We start from the raw sequence: 17,982 nt of genomic DNA, 5'->3' as shown, positions 1-17,982 counted from the left end.
CACAAGGAGTTAAATTGTATTTAAAACTGATTATTTCGGATGATCTTACTCTTTTTCTTACGTCTTTGACATGTACTCCCCCCTTTACCAATTTCACTTAAGAGTAATTTATAATCTTAATCCAATGTGACAAGAATCCAATGTTTAGTTATACTGCACTAATAATAATATTTTAGTTTAGTAATTAAAGTTGAAATTAATAAAAAAGTTTAAAATTACATATTCGAGCTTCACTATACGTTTAGGTATATATATATCTTATTATTTTATATGAGTTTATTATAATTAATTTAATTTGATTTATTATTTTAAAAATAATATTGATATATTAATTAAATTAATGCAATTATATTGCTCCACATATGGCCAAATTATAATGCATCATCATTCACACATAGTCAATAGCTTTCAAATGACCGTCACCTTTTCACACTGGGCAAGAATTAAAAATTTTATAATTTCATACATCTTATAAGTTTTTTTTAAATTTATAAATATTATATTTTATTTAAAAATAAATTTATAAAAGTATTTCAATGAAATAAAGTTACAAAATAATAAATTTGTAATCAATTTAAAAAAAATTATCAAAATTTCAAAAATAAATTAACAACTCTTTACTTTTCTTAAAATGCTTATAAACTCCTAACGTTTTTTTTAGAATTTATAAAAAAAAATTTCTAAAAAATTGCAAAACACTTCATAACATTTTATAAACTATCATACATCTTATATATGTTACCTTAAAGAACTTATAAACTAATCCAAACAACGAAAAATTCTAACCCACATCAAGTTGGCCCGACTTGATCAAACTATAGGATAAATACACGCACGGTGTGTCTGGTTTTAGAAAAAATGACCAATCGCATTACTAGTGTATCATATTCTTTATGTTATTTGATTCGATCGTTCCTGATTTGGATAAAATGAATTCAACAAACAACCTCTAAATAAAAAATCATTCTAAAAATATTCAAAATTTCACTAAAATAATATAATTTGCGTTCAAAAACAAAAGAAAATAAATCCCACTACTGGCTACAGGCTTTGTATCCCATAGTCAAAATTTCGGTGCCTCTTTCTTGGTGAAGCACAGAGAAGAGATTATAAATCTCCATCATCAATTTGGGGGGTCCTGTTTTTTCTTCCAAATCACCTTTTTATGTACTCCGAGAGCTCACTTTTTTCAAAAAAGAAAAAAAAAGAAACCCCACCTTTTTGGGCAGAAAACATGCATTAAATCATTGTGTTCACACACCTTTAATTTCTTGTTCTTACGATCCCAAGTGCTCACTCACTATCACTACCAATTCTGAGCTGCCAAGATCAAGAATTCTTCATCAGAAGATGGGCTCCGGAGACAACGTCTTCACCGTTGTGGCAAAGAACATTGATGTTCTTGCAATGTAAGCTATAGCAACCATCACTTTCTTCATTTCCTTACGGAAACACACACACACAGACATTGTAATTAATGAACGTTAATGTTGTCTTTTCCAGGCCAGCCGAAGCTGGTTTTTGTAAGTACATTAATGTTTACTATTATTTATTCTTTGTTTAATTTGCTTGTCATCAGGCCCCTGCTTTCTCTTGTTTTTCCGCTGTAAGTACTTCTCATCACTTTCTTTAATTTCTGCCATAGGATATATATATATATATATATATATATAAATACAACAAAAATAACAACATATATAACATGTATATGACCTCCAGATATTGTTCCATCAAAGCCATAGAGACAAAATCCCGTGCAGACGACCAGCAATGGCTCACATATTGGGTTCTTTACTCTCTCATAACTCTATTCGAGCTCACTTTTGCTAAAGTACTTGAATGGTAATTAATGACCAATTCTCACTAATTATAAGTCTTGTTTCATCATCAACCTGCACTACTTATTACAATATAAGTAAATTGAACTGAACTCTTCTTGTTTAATCACAATTAAGGTTTCCCATTTGGTCTTACGCGAAGCTGATCGCCATATGCTGGCTGGTACTGCCTTACTTCAACGGGGCAGCGTATGTGTACGAGAATTGGATCAGGCCTTTCTACAGGAACCCGCAGGTTAAGCTGTGGTACGTGCCCCGGAAGAAGGATATTTTCAGTAAGCCCGATGATGTTCTAACTGCCGCCGAGAAGTATATAGAAGAAAACGGACCTGAAGCCTTTGAAAGGCTCATAGCCCGGGTAATTTTACTCAACTTCCTGGCTAAATCTCTCTTGTTTTGAGATTGACGGTGAGCGTGTACTGTCATCCCATTGTGGATGGAGCCGATGGTTTGAGCGGTATATAAGCCCAAAGTTTACATTTTGGTTTTGGCGAAAACGGACAATATCTTGTGTAAGAGAACATGAGGGATGACTATGTTTTAGAAGAAGATTTGTTTCTTGACATACTTTGTAGTACTGATAAATCAATTGACATATGATGTTATATAGTGATGAGATTCTTCTGTCTTTTTTGTGGGTGTAGGCTGACAGAGAAGCAAGAAACAGGCGGAGCAGCTACACAATCTTTCATGATGATTATGAGTATTAGTGAAGTTAATTTGAGAACTGGTGTTTCAGTGTGGCTGTCATGAACTACTAATTGTCTGTGATGGATCTTTCTAAAAACTCCTGGGCTTGTCTGATTAATTAATGTTGAATCTTGATATATAGTACTACTATGTTATGAACATTAATTTGTTTCTTTAGGTATTGATATTATGATGTAAGGAGGGTACTTACTGTATCTTATGATTCCCCATCCTTAAAAGTAATGATGTTTGTTTGTCTGGAAATGGGCCCTTCAGACATCACCAGGGGTATGGGCTCAACAATGGGTTACAGTAATCTGGGTTAAAACCCATTCTGATGCTATTCTACACAATTCGTGTTGAATTGGGATTGGGTTTGGGTTTGTTTTTGTTGGGTTGTGGTCTTAATTACTGAGCTGTAAGTTCAAAACGGATGGACAAAAAGCTAAATTTTAATTATGCTTTTAAAAGAGTTTTTTTTTTTTTTTTAATGTTTTTCCCCAATTACCTAATTCAAATACAACCATTTCGCATCTCTGATACCAAGTAAAACGACTAACACAAACTTAAGTGGTTTGTACGACTTAATAAGCATGAAAATAAAATACAATATTTTGCAATGACAAACGAGGGGAAAATCACCAAATATTTCGAAAATAACAGTTAGCAACATGAAACGAAAAATTAGAATAAATAGTGTCGAGGCCATAGTCGTGTTTATGAGTTTGAAGCATGATCTGGTAGGGGCAGGCGAGTGTGCATGGGGGCAATCTTGTTATGAATTGATCATATCCTGTCATTCGGACAAATTGCTTTGGCTATATTTGTAGAGAGAGAGAGATTGAAGAAAATGACAAAAGCGAAACTGTCCCAATCATGGAATATCCGAATCCGCAAACAAACTGACTTTCAGTTGATGACATGGCATCTTCCCGGAAAAAAAGGAATGTTGAGAAATAGAAATGCAGAGAGAGAGAGAGAGAGAAACGAAATAAACACGAAAAATCTACAGAAGGTATGCACGTTAGAGGGGTCTCAACCTGAAAATTTCAACCCTTTCCAAATCCCATAATCCCTTCACAAAAAACCCTTTTCATTTCAAGAATCAATATTCTTTGTTTCTGGAAGATATTTTGTTGCCCAAATTGGATTTTGAACTCCCAGAGGAAAAACAACCTCATTTCCTTTTTTTGTTCTTGGTTTTTGTTCATGTGTTTGATGTCATCTTCATTTGCAAGAATTTTTGGTTGATTTCTAAAGAGAAGATGGGTAGATGAAGGCATTCATTCTCATTTTTTAAGGACATTGTCTCCGGAGGCTTGAGTTTTCCCCTATTGTCATGCATGGCTAAGAATTGAAAATCAAGAAAATACTTCTTTAGGGTTCAAGATTTGATCTTGACCAGTGGGTCAGCTGCTGAAGAATCTTTCTTCCCGGGTTCTAATATGCTGAATCTTTGATGCGTGTTTGAGAAGGCTCCAAAATTTTTCTTCAACAAAGAAGTGGGATTTTTGATCTTGAAGGCCTGTTTGGGGATTTGAGAATGGGGTAAATGAAGAAACTGAATTATGGATCTTTGAGTTCAGGGATTCTGTTTTATGGAGAAGAATAGGAGGGTGAACACAAGATTTCTTGATAATTCAAATGGGTTTTGGTCTGATTGGTGGGTTGTTGCACCTAGTTATATTGCAACGTGAATGGCTGATTTGCAGAGGCCTAGTCTTGTGGACAGAGACATTGACCAGGTATATTCTGTATTTTCTATGAGCATTCCAATTAGATAATTGCTTGTTTACTGATTAGTATTATCTATAGGTTCCTTAAGAGAATTTCTTGAGAAAATGTTATAATCCTTAGCGAAATTTATAGATGATTTGAGTGAAGTTATATTGTTACAAAGTCTTTCTCTTCCAGGCCATTACAGCCCTTAAGAAAGGGGCACACCTGCTGAAGTATGGACGGAGAGGGAAGCCGAAGTTTTGCCCATTTCGACTTTCTTCAGTAAGTTGTTGTTCATGAATTTCATTCTAATTCGAATCATCTCAAAATTTTATATTAAGTCATCTCATGAGGCATACGTGTTATGTTCTTGTAATGTTCACGAAACATTCTAGACACTACTCACTGCAAATGTAACGAATAAAGAAATAACTTGTATTTGATGCGCTGAGTTGGAGTATCTTGATGATTGTTCGGCATTCCATCATGCTAACGTAAAATTATTTTAATGAGGTCAAGACATCAGATTTTACTTATTTCATAGTATAAACAGCAAAGTTTAATTAGTTAGGCCTTTTTTTTTTGTTTCTATAAATATGATGGTAAGACATTCTAGTTAAATGATAGTTGTGGCCAAATTTCAGGATGAGTCTACCCTGATATGGTACTATGGAAAAGATGAAAAACAGCTCGAGCTACGTCAAGTTTCAAAGATAATTCCTGGACAGAGGACTGTAAGTATGACCAATGATTTAAGCAAAAGCCACGAAACTCTTGTGAGGATTCTATTTTCCATTATTGCAGAACATTGCATGGTGGGATTTATTTAACTGAATCCAAATATTTGATTTCCTATTGAAACTTCATGATAAGTATTTATGTTTTACATGTGGTTTCTATTTGTAATTCTCTGTGCCAATTGAATGGCCCAACAGAAAAGAAACCTCTACCTCTCTGGACTTGCATATCCTAATTGATATGTTAAATGAAATGTTCAAGGGGAAAATTTTTTGAAAACTGGGCTGTTTGTGTTTGACTTGGGTCAGTTCTTTATGGCCCAGCATCTTAAGGGACATGTTAATTCAGGGTAAACCTTCCAAGATCTTTAACGCCTAAAAATCAGGCTTACTTGATGATTTTATCAAGATGTTGTAATTATTTCTACTGGTATTTAACAAAGAATCTCCATTATATGCTACTTGCAACTTATTTTAGCTTTATATCGCTCCAAGACTAAAGATGATTGTTACTTCGAAGCATTTGATATACATGATACCTTTTTCTCCTGTCAGGCAATATTTCAGCGGTACCCTCGGCCCGAAAAGGAATACCAGTCGTTTTCACTTATATATAGTGACAGATCCTTGGATTTGGTGAGCTTATAGTTGTTCTCTTACTAAATATCAACAACTAGTAAACATTTTGACCTGCCAAATTGGAAGAATTTAGTTTGATTCTTAGCAAACTTGATGCGATGTTAGTTTCTAAAATTTTACAGATATGCAAAGATAAGGATGAAGCTGAGGTTTGGTTTGCTGGTTTAAAAGCTCTGATTGCACGTGCTAACTACAAGAAAGTAAGAAATGAAGCAAGGCATGAAAGTGCATCATCAGATGGTCTATTTGGTCGCAGGTTATCTACTAGTTCATCTGGTCGGAGGGCTGCCACATCAAGTTTCTCTGTGAGTTCTACTATCTTATTTCTTCTCATCTTCCCGAAACAGCCTATCATTTTAGCAAATAAATATGTTTTAAGCTTTTCCCGTATTTAACTCTATCTTCATCCAACTAATTCAGTTTCCTCAGGATCTGGGAGATAACCAACGATCTGATGATACTTCTCAGAGCAGATTGGGAAAAGCATTTGCTGATGTTGTGTCAATCACTGCAACACCCAAGTATCCTCAACTCACTGATTCTTTTCCCACTTTCCAGCCAGCTGGGGCTGTAGAAAACCCAAATGCCCGAACCTCGGGAGCCGATACATTCAGGATGAGCCTTTCTAGTGCTGTAAGTTCATCAAGTCAAGGTTCCTGTAATGAGGATTTTGATAACTTGGGAGATGTTTTCATCTGGGGAGAAGGCATGGATCACGGGGTAATGGGAGGTGGTCTGATTAGAGTTGGTAGATCATCGAACATGAAGGTTGATGCTCTATTGCCCAAGGCTTTGGAGTCAACAGTGGTACTTGACGTGCAAAATATTGCTTGCGGCAAGAGACATGCAGTTTTAGTCACTAAACAAGGGGAAATATTCAGCTGGGGTGAAGAGGCTGGGGGTAGGCTTGGTCATGGAGTTGAAGCTGATATTTCCCATCCAAAGCTCATTGAAAATCTTAGTGGCAAGAACATTGATATGGTAGCATGTGGAGAGTATCATACTTGTGCTGTTACACTCTCTGGTGACCTTTACACTTGGGGTGATGGTTCTCTTAACTGCGGTTTGCTTGGGCATGGAAGCGAGGCCAGTCACTGGATCCCCAAAAGGGTTGGTGGACCCCTTGATGGCCTACAAGTGTCATTTGTCTCTTGTGGTCCTTGGCATACAGCTTTATTGGCATCTCCTGGCCGGCTGTTTACGTTTGGAGATGGAACTTTTGGTGCACTGGGACATGGAAGTCGTAGTAATACCAGTATTCCACGGGAAGTGGAAGCTTTAAAGGGAATGCAGATTTTGAGGGTTGCTTGTGGTGCATGGCACACTGCAGCAGTAGTGGAAGTTAATTCTGAATCTCCTAATTCTGGAAGATCCAGCCAGACTTTAGCTGGAAATCTGTTCACATGGGGGGATGGGGAGAAAGGGCGGCTGGGGCATGGCGATAATAATTCCAGACTCATTCCCCAGTGCATCGCTTCTCTGGTTGGCACAAGTTTTACTCGGGTAGCCTGTGGGAATGACTTCACTGTTGGTCTGACTTCTTCAGGACAAGTGTACGCCATGGGAGCTTCAGTGTCAGATGGAAAGTTTCCTACTCGTGTAAAAGGTGACATAACAGACAGTTGTGTGGAAGAGATTGCTTGTGGTTCACATCATGTTGTAGTTTTGACATCGAAAGCAGAAGTTTATACCTGGGGTAAGGGTGCAAACGGGCAACTCGGCCATGGTGACAATGCTGACCGGAGCATGCCCACACTCGTCAAATTCTTCAAAGATAAACAAGTGAAGAGCATAACGTGTGGTTCAAATTTTACTGCCGTTATATGTCTCCACAAATGGATATCTGGTGCTGACAATTCCTCTTGCTCTGGCTGCCATATTCCTTTTAACTTCATACGAAAGCGTCATAACTGTTATAACTGCGGACTTGTCTTTTGCAAAGCATGTAGCAGTAGGAAGTCTCTTAAAGCCTCTTTAGCCCCTAGCACGAACAAGCCATATCGTGTTTGCGATGATTGTTTCACCAAATTACAGAAGGCTGCAGATACTGCAGCTGTTCTTCGTAATGTTAAAACTGGAGGTTCGCCATATAAGCCCAGTGAATCGACTGAAAAGGAGACTGGGGTTCCTCGTTTACCAGGAAATGCTTCCAGACTCTCATCTGCTGAGTCATTCAAGTCGGATAGAAGCTCTGCAGTCAAATGTGAATCAAATGATAATCGTGTATTTCCACTTCAGAACGGAAATATTCAGAGGCCAAGCATTTCTTCAAAATCACCAACTAGCCCATTTGGATCTTCTCAGAATTTTCTTTCGTTTTTCCTTCCAGATTCTAGATTGTTTTCTCGGTCACCATCTCCAGTGCTTGGGAAGAGCTCTCTGAGGTCTACAACACCTTCACCATCTTCATCTCTCACCCTTCGGACGTCAGAAGTAACCCCAGATGATATGAGGATCGGTGGTAATGATAGCCTAAGCCTGGAGGTCAGAAGTTTAAAGGCACAGGTAAACCTCTATGGAGATGGTAAACCAATAAATCTCACTTGCTTTGATATCTGACTTCTCTAATTTTTTTCAGTGACTCTGTCTAAGTTAAAATTTTTGCAGAGTTCTTCATTGCTTCTACAAAATATATAATTTCTTTTCATAAGTTCTGGGTTATAAAATTGCATGATGATGTTAATGGATCTCAATGGAACAGAAATTTTAGTTTTGGCCTAACGGCTGAAAACACGTTACTGTATACTGTTGTAGTTCCCTAACAATGTAAATTTTCAATGGAGGAATTATTCCCTTCGCTTACCCCTATTCTGTATTTGATATCTGAAAATAATGCAGGGTCAGATTGCTGCATTCACCTTATGAAACATCTGACTGTACATGGTCTCTCGCATAACCAGAAGAAACCACATAGGATATTGTCTTAACTTCCATGTTTTTGTTTGGTAGGAGATATTTTATTGTTCCATGAGCATTGTAATTGGAAGAGTTCACGTACTTTATGTAATTGTCCAACTTCATTGTGCAGCTAAAAAGTAGGTCCCTGAACACAAATATTCTGCACACAAACACCCAATCAGAAGTTATTACCAACTGTTGACATCATTTCCTTCTTACATTTTCATTGATATGTTTTTAGGTAGAAAAACTTACAAGCAAAACCCAAGTTCTTGAAGCTAAACTGGCAAGAAAATCGAAGCAGCTGAAGGAGATGAATGCACGGGCAGCAGATGAAGCTGAAAAAAGCAAAGCTGCAAAAGAAGTGATCAAGTCTCTCACTGCTCAGGTTGGTCTTTTGTTAATATTCGAAGTCATAGTACTATGTATTGTAGCTGATACAAAGATGCTGGAGAACGAGAGGATATAAATCTATAGACTGGAGTTGCTATATATAAATTCCTCATTTCTGGCAGTTGAAGGAGATGGCTGAAAGAGTGCCAGTGGAACAGCTTGCCTCCAGCAACTTGGATGCTAATGAGCAAATGGCAAGTGAAATTAGTTGTCCATCCAACAGGAGCAGCGTGGCAAGTGCAGCCTCTCCAACGAGTGATTTTAGTGACAATTCAAGTACTCTGCCACTATCTAATGGAACAACGGTTCAAGGACAGAAATTGGAGCGGGTTATACAAGATGAGCCTGGTGTCTACATAACTCTTGTCAGCTTACCCAATGGTGTTAATGAACTGAGACGAGTTCGTTTCAGGTTAGCATTATTTGCAATTCCTTTCTCTCCAAAAGTTTATTGCATCTCAAGAAAACAGAACTTGTTGATATTTTCAAAAAAATATAGGAAGCTTATTATTACTTAACTTTTGTTTGGTTGACTGAGCATTTTTGTGGTCTCATCGTGCAGTAGGAAACATTTCACAGAGGATCAGGCAGAGAAGTGGTGGGCTGAAAACGGGACGAGGGTATGTGAGAGATACAATATCAAAACTGTGCTTTAGCTTGACAACAACCAGCCTTGTCGACAGAGTTGAAATTCATGATGGCTACTTCTTCAGGATGTTCTTCCTTTCTGGTGCTAACTGTAAATTCTTTTCGTAGTTGTTTTCTTTTGTTGCTAGAACTTTACATGTTTGGATTTTGGTGTTTTCTCATGTTTGTGCAGTAGTAATCTTTTACCGTTCGTCCATTTATAGTGAGAAATCGCCAATGTAGCTCTAAAACTTCAGGGAGATTAAGAAATTTTCAGGTACTCATGAATACAGTGTCGTCTTCTTTTTACAAGAAGCATGATGCCGTCTCCTTCCAAATTTCTACACAATGGTTCACCAATGAAGTGATTCTAGCACTTTAAAACACACAAAAAGAACAACTGAGAGTGTATTTGTTATTACCTAAACTATACTTGTTTAACGTCGTAATAAGAGTGGACAGAAATTCCAAAACAGACTCATTCTCTAAAGGAACAAATTTGGTCATATTCAGCACCTTCTCATTGGAAGCTGCTCTTCTCATCTGCAGAAAATATGATCTAAAATTTAGCAATTACATGCGTCTATTGGTAGAAAATTGCTTGAACACCTGATGCACAAGCAAGTCTAATTCACTCAACGAGGCAGAAAAACCGGGGAGGAAAGAGTTATCAGCATTTGGAAGTGTTTATGTAGTATTCTAGTTTAATGAGGTTCACTTGGCAAGAAAAAACTTGTAATGGAGAAATTGATGAAGTAATACAAAATCAGAATGAGAAACCCCTTCCTTTCGCGTTAGCTAAATTGTCAGTCTCAACTGCCACAGTAATTACACTATGTAATAGAACTTAGCACTTGGATGTGACTTTCAATACAATTTATCTCCCCTTAGAGGAAGAATAAGGGCTGGGGAATGCCGTCTTCTCCTCACGGAAAGGTTGAGTTGCTTCATCTGATACAGCAGGCAACCTTGAAACACTTCCCTTCCCTTTCCTTGCATTTGGTCCAATTACCTCTATCATGTACTTCCATCCATCAATGGGCCTCCTACGACTAAATATGTGTGTTTTTATAAAGCTGGCAATCTGAAATCCATGAAAAGGCAGAGGTCAAAGAAAAATGACAAGCAAAGAAACGGAAAGTACATTGACATAAACCAGACAGAAAGCTCCAAATAATATGGTGTTGACCCATACAAACCTGGAACTTGTTAAAGGCAATTCGACGCTCAAATTCTTGAACCAGGATGTCTTCTTCTCTTTGCGACATGTCCCATACATTGCCATCTGGGGTTTTTGATATTGTTTCCCAGCCATCAGGTTTGTTTTTGAACTCAGAGCTGGGAATTTTTGGGTCTCCAAAATCATTGTTTGGAGAATCAAATATCCTACATTTATTAACCCAAAGAGGTTTAGCTAGGTGTCACAATTATCTAAAGTCTCCAATAGTGAGCAAATCTAATGTTGGATATAAATGGCAAAAAGCATAAATGAGTGTTTATGTGCTCCCTCGCCTGAAAATACTTAAAAGACTAGCCTTTTAATATGGTCATCCACAGCAGAAAACAACTATCTGTGGTAAGGAATTTCATCAAACCAATTCCCGGAAAAAAAGTAGTTGTATGGCCATAGTCTAGCCTATCGTGATGTAGACAGCATATTATCGAACCCAAAATTTCATCCAACATGAAGGTCTCACTAAACTCTTACATTCTTTACTCCAAATTTGCTTCAGGAAAACCCTCAAAGCAATAGACAGGAGGTGGAACTCCCAAGCTGGAGAACTGTAGGGGCAAAGGGAATTTTGATGGAGCAGCGAAATGAATAGAGATCAAAATGAACAGCACCAAGAAGCATTAGAAACAATGATGATGCAATGGAACACATCAGTAACTCATAGAGAATTGACATGAATGCTCAACTCCCAAATGAACTCTCCCCAACAGCATACATAGTAGGGGCAAAGGGAATTTTGATGGAGCAGCAAAATGAATAGAGATCAAAATGAACAGCACCAAGAAGCATTAGAAACAATGATGATGCAATGGAACACATCAGTAACTCATAGAGAATTGACATGAATGCTCAACTCCCAAATGAACTCTCCCCAACAGCATACATAGTGCTTGGTTGTTCACTAAATCCGGAGATGATCAAAAGATCACGAACACCATTGAGCAATGTATATGCAAGAGCCTAAAGCAATTCCCGAAGTACTGAAAACCATATTAATAAAAGATTTTCAAAGAAACAACAAAATCAGCTTCTACCATCATCCATTTCCAGTTCAAAAGCAGTGTACAGTATTCCAGCAATACTAGACCAAAATGATCGCTTAATCAGATACATAGAAAATTTAAATGTATAACCAAGATGAAGATTTTCTAAACAAAATTGACTCCCTCGGATCACTCCCTTAACAATAAACAAGCGTGATTCATCAAATAAGGAATCTTACTTGAAATATCATACTGCAACAACTGATTACTGAAATTGAAGAAGGAATTCATGTGCTCATGATAATAAATTAATTTAACAACATAACAAAGCATGGAAAACAAATGCGTACTCGGAGGCGCTATCGAGCAGTTTCTCAATATCGTCGCTGCCAGAAACTGAATTCCCCAATTTAGCCTCCTCAAATTTCTCAATCTCCTTCACCCACAGTCCCGCGTGTATTTTTTGCTTCGTCAACCTATAATCCCTCTTAATATTTTCCAAGCTATAAAGCGAAGAAGAAGAAGACGATTCCAAAGAGCCCACATTGTTCTCCGCAGTTCTTTTGACCGATTTTCCCTTCCTTTGATCCCAGTTATCGTTCATGTCCTCCACAAATGCCTGTGTCTCGGCGTCGATTTCTTCCGGCGGGGCGGAGGGTGTAATTTGGGGATTTTCGGCGGTGGAGGGGAGGGAGAAGCTGACGTCGGCCTCCCATGGAGCACGTGACGATTTGGCGGATAGGTCGTCCGGGAGCCAGGCGGTCTCCCACGCGTCGTTCCACTCGTCCTCACCGGTTTTGTTGTTCTTGGCAGGTCGGTTGCTCGAATAGTGGCGGACGACGACGGCGGCGGCCGCCGTGGTAGTGGGGTTTAGGTGGGGGTTTTTGACGACGGAGGTCAGCCTGTGAATTAGCGTCATCGTCTCTGTAGATTTACAGATATTCCCATTTGTTACTTAGATAAGCTTTTTTATGTACATAATATTATCAATCCATTAATTATGATTATTATGATAATTAATTATCATTATAAATATTGATTATTTAAATCCTCACGTCCTATTCATATGATTTAATACAAAAATTAATAGACCAATTCGCCCACCTCTTTCAAATTTAGTACAATTACACATTTTAATAATTTAAAAATTATATTTAATATTCTTAATATTTATTTTTATTTAATAAATAAATTATTTATTGATAAAAATTTAATAAATTCACTAATATAAATATTTATTTTGAATGAGTCTATTATTAATTTATTATAAGTAAAAGAATTTTTTTTCTAATCAATTTATCCCTATACCTTTTCAACCAAATTAGTTTTATTTTAAAAAAATTATTTATTATTTTAATTAAAAATATAATTTTTAATTTAATTTTTTTATTAATACGAACAAATTTTATAAATTTTAATTAATAAAAAATATATTTATTTAAAAAAATAAACATCAGAAATATTATATATATAAAATTTAATTAATTACAGAAGTTTTATAGAGAGTATAATTATCTAAAAATAATAATGTTTACTATTATTTGGGCCGAGATGGTGAAGCTCAGTGCATCGCTGGACCCGCTTCGTCCAAAGGCGGGCAGGCCCACTAGGGTTTTGGCCCCGAAGTAGGAGTATATAGGTTGCCTCTCCAATTTTTCCGCTCGAAACCCTAGTCCTTCCCTTCTACTACGATCAGGAGGAGATCGGGCTGAGGACGTCGGCGGCGGCGGCAGGCGGAGAACAATGGTGCACGTTTCCTTTTACCGCAACTGTAAGCCCCTCGTAGCTTGTCGGCCTACGTATATGGATACACTATGAAATATTATATGCCTCTGATATATAGGAGTGCAAGATTGTGAATGTGTATAAGTTGTCGTTTCGCGTTTTCGTGATTTATTCTTGTTTTGCTTCTGTTTAATAGTGGATCGATGTTAGGCTATGGAGTTCCTGCTTCTTTTCGTGAAAATGTTGATTTCATTTTAATGTTGATGGATTTTAGGGTTTGTCACTCTAGGTACATGATGTTTAAGTGATCGTTGTGTTGCTGCTGGAAAATGTCTTTTTTTTTTTTAACTCATTTCTGAAATTTGGATTTTTTTTCGTTTGAGTTTGTTTTTGTGATTTCTATTCATTTTGAGCTGATAAGTTTATAGGACTATAAGAACAAGCGTTCTGGAAAATTAGGACATAGTTTGCTGCCCAGCCTAGGAAAAAGATTATTCTGCTTCCCACTCCCATGATTGTTGCAAGTGTTTTCTTGTGATTTTCTTTTAAATACTTTTTGCGTACTGTTGATATGCAGTGTTTTCTTTTAAATACTTTTTGCGTACTGTTGATATGCAGTGTTATGTAAAATATACGTGTTCTGTGGTTACAGCAAAGATGCATAGTTTCTTGCATAGCATAATTGTTTCATATTTGGTATCTGAGCAAAGGGAGTGTCTTTCTAGAGCTACACCTTTGATCCTCTAAAGTCTGAAATAGGGCTCCCTGTAGCATGTCATACTTTATTTCCTTAAATCAAGTAATGGTCTCCTACAAAAACAAAAATAGATGCCAAATCATGTATGAGCTTACAACAAAATTGTTATCTGCTGGTTACAGATGGGAAGACTTTTAAGAAGCCTCGTCGTCCCTATGAGAAGGAGCGACTGGATGCTGAGCTAAAACTTGTTGGAGAATATGGTCTTAGGTGCAAGAGGGAGCTCTGGAGGGTTCAGTATGCCCTGAGCCGCATTAGGAATAATGCAAGGATGCTTTTGACCCTTGATGAGAAAGATCCTCGTCGTATTTTTGAAGGTGAAGCCCTTCTGAGGAGGATGAACCGGTATGGGTTGCTCGATGAGAGCCAGAACAAGCTTGATTATGTCTTGGCCCTCACTGTTGAGAACTTCCTTGAGCGCCGCCTCCAAACTCTAGTGTTCAAGGCTGGTATGGCTAAGTCTATCCACCATGCCAGAGTGCTCATCAGGCAAAGGCATATCAGGTATAATAACTCAGTTTCTAAACCTTCCAATGGACTTTAGTTTCCGTTCTGATCATAGATTAATGTAGCTTGTTATGGATGATTATTCATCGCACCTGTTATGTTGATGAATACACATGCACAGCTTTATATAGATTCTCCAACAAAAGTAGTCTTATAATAGAATCCGGTAGACAGGTGGTGAGAGGTCGCTGCTAAATGACCGGATAACAATTTTCATTTTTTCCTGCACCTGTCTTGGTTGATGTTCATCATGTAGGGGCTATGCATGCATCTGGCTGGTTACTTTGTGCTTGAAAATTTTAGGGTAAATTACAGTCAGCTCTCTTGAGATGTGCCTCAATTACAAATACCTCCTAGTTGTTTAAAAAATTACAAATACTTCTTTGAAATTACAAATACCCCTACAATGAGTTGTCACAACGGATATTTGTTAAGGTATTATTTGTAATCTTTTAAATAACTAGTGGTATTTGTAATTATGAGAAACCTCAGGAAAGCCCATAGTAAATTACCCGAAATTTTTCCTGAAGTGCCCGTGATTTGAATGCATTTTGTGGATATTCCTTTTTTTTTTCCTGTTACCACTCTAGTTTACTATTAATGTGGAATGGATCATCAGTTATGTTGTGCCATCAAAAATTGACAAATCCGGAGAGTACCTTCTTAACGCATGAGAGTCAACCCAGAACTCTATGCTGCTGTTACCCTTATTGTTAATTTCCCTAATTACTGTGGTTTATTCTCTTACGGGTGATGCTAATTTGAGCTGCCCAATGTGGATCAACTGGTCTTTCCTCTAATTTGTTATAGATCATTATTGTAGCCATCTTGGGGCAATATTCTTAGACTGCTCCAATTTTCAGCTAGTGAATGTACATATACCTATAGTGGAACAGCACTGTAACTCTGGGAAATTTTGTTTGAAAAGAAGCTGAATGCTCTATTAACCAACTCATACATGTGTAGGGTTGGAAGGCAAGTTGTCAACGTGCCCTCGTTCATGGTTAGGGTGGATTCCCAGAAGCATATCGATTTCTCGCTCACAAGTCCATTCGGTGGTGGTCGTCCTGGTAGAGTGAAGAGAAAGAACCAGAAAGCAGCTGCTAAGAAGGCTTCTGGTGGTGATGGAGATGAGGATGACGAGGAGTGAGGTGTAGTAGTTAATTTAGTTGATAATGGTAGAATTCAGTTTTATGAGGTTCCCTCTTGTTCATGTAGTGATGATTTGCTTCTATAAACTATCAGCATATCTTTTTGAGACATTCAGAATTAGGACCATTTAAATTTTGGCATGTTTGTCTAATCACTGATTTCAAGCTTTTTTGTTATTTGTATTAAGTTGAACTTTTGCATCATGTTATACAAGACAGGTTTTTTCAATTTATCTCCAAGGTCAGCTGTTAGTGAGTTCAAAGGGAGAGTGAAAAGGTAAGCTGGTTTTGGTTGATTTCTTATCCTGACCAGTACCCCTTTTTTCACACTGCAAAAATATGCATGTTCAGGAGCAGCTATAGTCTGTTAATTTGTTTAGAAGCTTATAATATATTGATAATCAGAGTTTCATAATTAAAATGGTAAAATTAAAACATCAGTTTGGTATAATTGAATATTCTTGTGTTTGAAAAATTATACATGTTTCTTGATTTTTAATGGTCATTCAACATTTAGTCCAATATGTTAGTTTTCGCTAGGTTTTTATTCATTTTATTATGTTGAATTTATTAAAATACTTTGTGGACTAAGAATAATAGTTTTATTTATTTTGAAAAATTGATTTTTGTTAATTGAATAAGTGAATTTTTTTTATAGTTTTTTAAATTTAAATTATTCACCCTGTTTGATTTTTTTATAATTTTATAATTTTTCTTTAAAAAAATACAGTAAGGGCAAAGACGATAATTTTATATTTTCATTTAAGGATTACATAATTTTATTAAATATTAGGAGGGTATTTATGATTTTGTAATCAATAAGGAGTATTAATAATTATGCTAAATCTTAGGATAGGACACTTTAATTTATTCTAACTAAAATGGATTGAATTTGTTAAAAGTTTTAAGTACTGGAAATTTCATATTTAAAGGGGAAAAAAGAAAGAACGATATATAAAAGCTGTTTTAATTAAGAAAAATTAGTAAATATTATAAGATCCACTCCTAAAAGATTTATTAATATTTTCTAACATCTTATAAGGTGTCTTTAAGTTTATAAATTGTTTTAAGTTTAGGTGGGCAGGCATGATAAACTCATGCTAGATTCTCTCTTTTTCCTATGGATTAAATGAGGGAAAAAAATAACAACTAAGATTAGTTTATCCCAGTTTAACACTCCCAAGGGCAATGATATAAAGAGAGCTATAGTTCAAAGTAAGTTGTCGCTCCCTACTATTCTATCTCTCACTCTTATCACTCTTTTTATAATATTATTTAAGAATTGTTGGATTTGATGTAAATTCAAAATTCAAATTTAATTAGCAGATTGATGGCCCAAATTATATTTTAATTCAAATCAATAGTTTGAATCTAAAATTATATTTTACTACCAGAATCATCATGCAGGGATAGGATGATTTTACAAGATAATGAATAACCGGCAGCCTTTCATAAAATTTATATCCAAATATAATACTCCAAACTGCCCTTAAAAACGCCTTTAACACGGCTATGACCGGGGTCTTACCAGGAGCCATATATTTAGAACATAATTTTTATGTCAAGGTCAGTTATTATTATCCAACCTATAAATTGGATGAGTCCTAATTATTCATGATGCCAAATTCATGCTAGTGTAATTAACAGTTAGGAATCAACACATGAATCGGTTAGCCTATAAGGCTATCCATGAACAATAAAATAAGATAATAAATAAAATACAGAAATTAAAAATAAAGCGAGTAAAACTTACAGTAGTCCTTATGTAGCAAACTTCTTTTATTTCAATATATAGATTTACAATGAGAAAAGATTGCTCAACACATGAGCAGAAGAGAAAGAGAGAAAACAAAAGAGAGGTTTCTTCCAAGGTTCTGCCCTTAACACTCTAAACACCTGTATTTATAGGATACAGGGGATCCTATTCTACAGGGGTCTAACCTTACAAACTACAGTAGAAACCGTGTATTACACAGTATAAGACCGATATTTCGGGAAAAAGTGCTACAGTTATAATAATAATTGAACTAAAAGTAAAAAATGAATAGTAGAAAAGCCGAGATTCCCGGCCTTCTGTCTGTTTT

General features: G+C 36.4%; 4 protein-coding genes across 5 annotated transcripts; 3 read left to right on the top strand and 1 right to left on the bottom strand.

Annotated features, from left to right (window-relative positions):
- Window positions 1–1,194: 1,194 nt before the first annotated feature.
- Window positions 1,195–2,689, top strand: LOC105159954 (HVA22-like protein a). Its single transcript, XM_011077187.3, has 5 exons — window positions 1,195–1,409; window positions 1,580–1,606; window positions 1,720–1,842; window positions 1,956–2,196; window positions 2,483–2,689. Exons 1-5 carry the CDS (start codon window positions 1,351–1,353, stop codon window positions 2,546–2,548), a joined length of 516 nt encoding a protein of 171 aa, XP_011075489.1. The 5' UTR covers window positions 1,195–1,350; the 3' UTR covers window positions 2,549–2,689.
- A 723-nt stretch (window positions 2,690–3,412) lies between these two features.
- On the top strand, window positions 3,413–9,856 carry LOC105159953 (Regulator of chromosome condensation (RCC1) family with FYVE zinc finger domain-containing protein). Of its 2 annotated transcripts, none has more exons than XM_011077186.3 (9): window positions 3,413–4,273; window positions 4,443–4,529; window positions 4,892–4,981; window positions 5,540–5,620; window positions 5,746–5,928; window positions 6,053–8,128; window positions 8,763–8,909; window positions 9,037–9,326; window positions 9,477–9,856. In XM_011077186.3, exons 1-9 carry the CDS (start codon window positions 4,226–4,228, stop codon window positions 9,568–9,570), a joined length of 3,096 nt encoding a protein of 1,031 aa, XP_011075488.1. In that variant the 5' UTR covers window positions 3,413–4,225; the 3' UTR covers window positions 9,571–9,856. The 2 variants fall into 2 exon arrangements, with proteins under 2 accessions (XP_011075488.1, XP_011075486.1); XM_011077184.3 differs by having other exon boundaries at window positions 3,435–4,273; window positions 6,044–8,128.
- Window positions 9,857–10,310: 454 nt separating this feature from the next.
- Window positions 10,311–12,718, bottom strand: LOC105159952 (mucin-like protein). Its single transcript, XM_011077183.3, has 3 exons — window positions 12,109–12,718; window positions 10,741–10,927; window positions 10,311–10,625 (listed from the first exon to the last, which is right to left on the bottom strand). The coding sequence occupies exons 1-3, from the start codon at window positions 12,675–12,677 to the stop codon at window positions 10,419–10,421; spliced, it is 963 nt and encodes a 320-aa protein (XP_011075485.1). The 5' UTR covers window positions 12,678–12,718; the 3' UTR covers window positions 10,311–10,418.
- Window positions 12,719–13,371: 653 nt separating this feature from the next.
- LOC105159949 (small ribosomal subunit protein uS4y) lies at window positions 13,372–16,127 on the top strand. The gene is made up of 3 exons (XM_011077181.3): window positions 13,372–13,529; window positions 14,363–14,744; window positions 15,714–16,127. Exons 1-3 carry the CDS (start codon window positions 13,502–13,504, stop codon window positions 15,895–15,897), a joined length of 594 nt encoding a protein of 197 aa, XP_011075483.1. The 5' UTR covers window positions 13,372–13,501; the 3' UTR covers window positions 15,898–16,127.
- Window positions 16,128–17,982: the final 1,855 nt, after the last annotated feature.

Source organism: Sesamum indicum, linkage group LG4, assembly GCF_026168435.1.
Source record: "Sesamum indicum cultivar Baizhima isolate 11 linkage group LG4, ASM2616843v1, whole genome shotgun sequence".
In the NCBI taxonomy this organism is placed as follows: Eukaryota; Viridiplantae; Streptophyta; class Magnoliopsida; order Lamiales; family Pedaliaceae; genus Sesamum; species Sesamum indicum.
The sequence above is the reverse complement of the archived record's forward strand: the minus strand, read 5'-3'. Positions and strand labels throughout refer to the sequence as shown.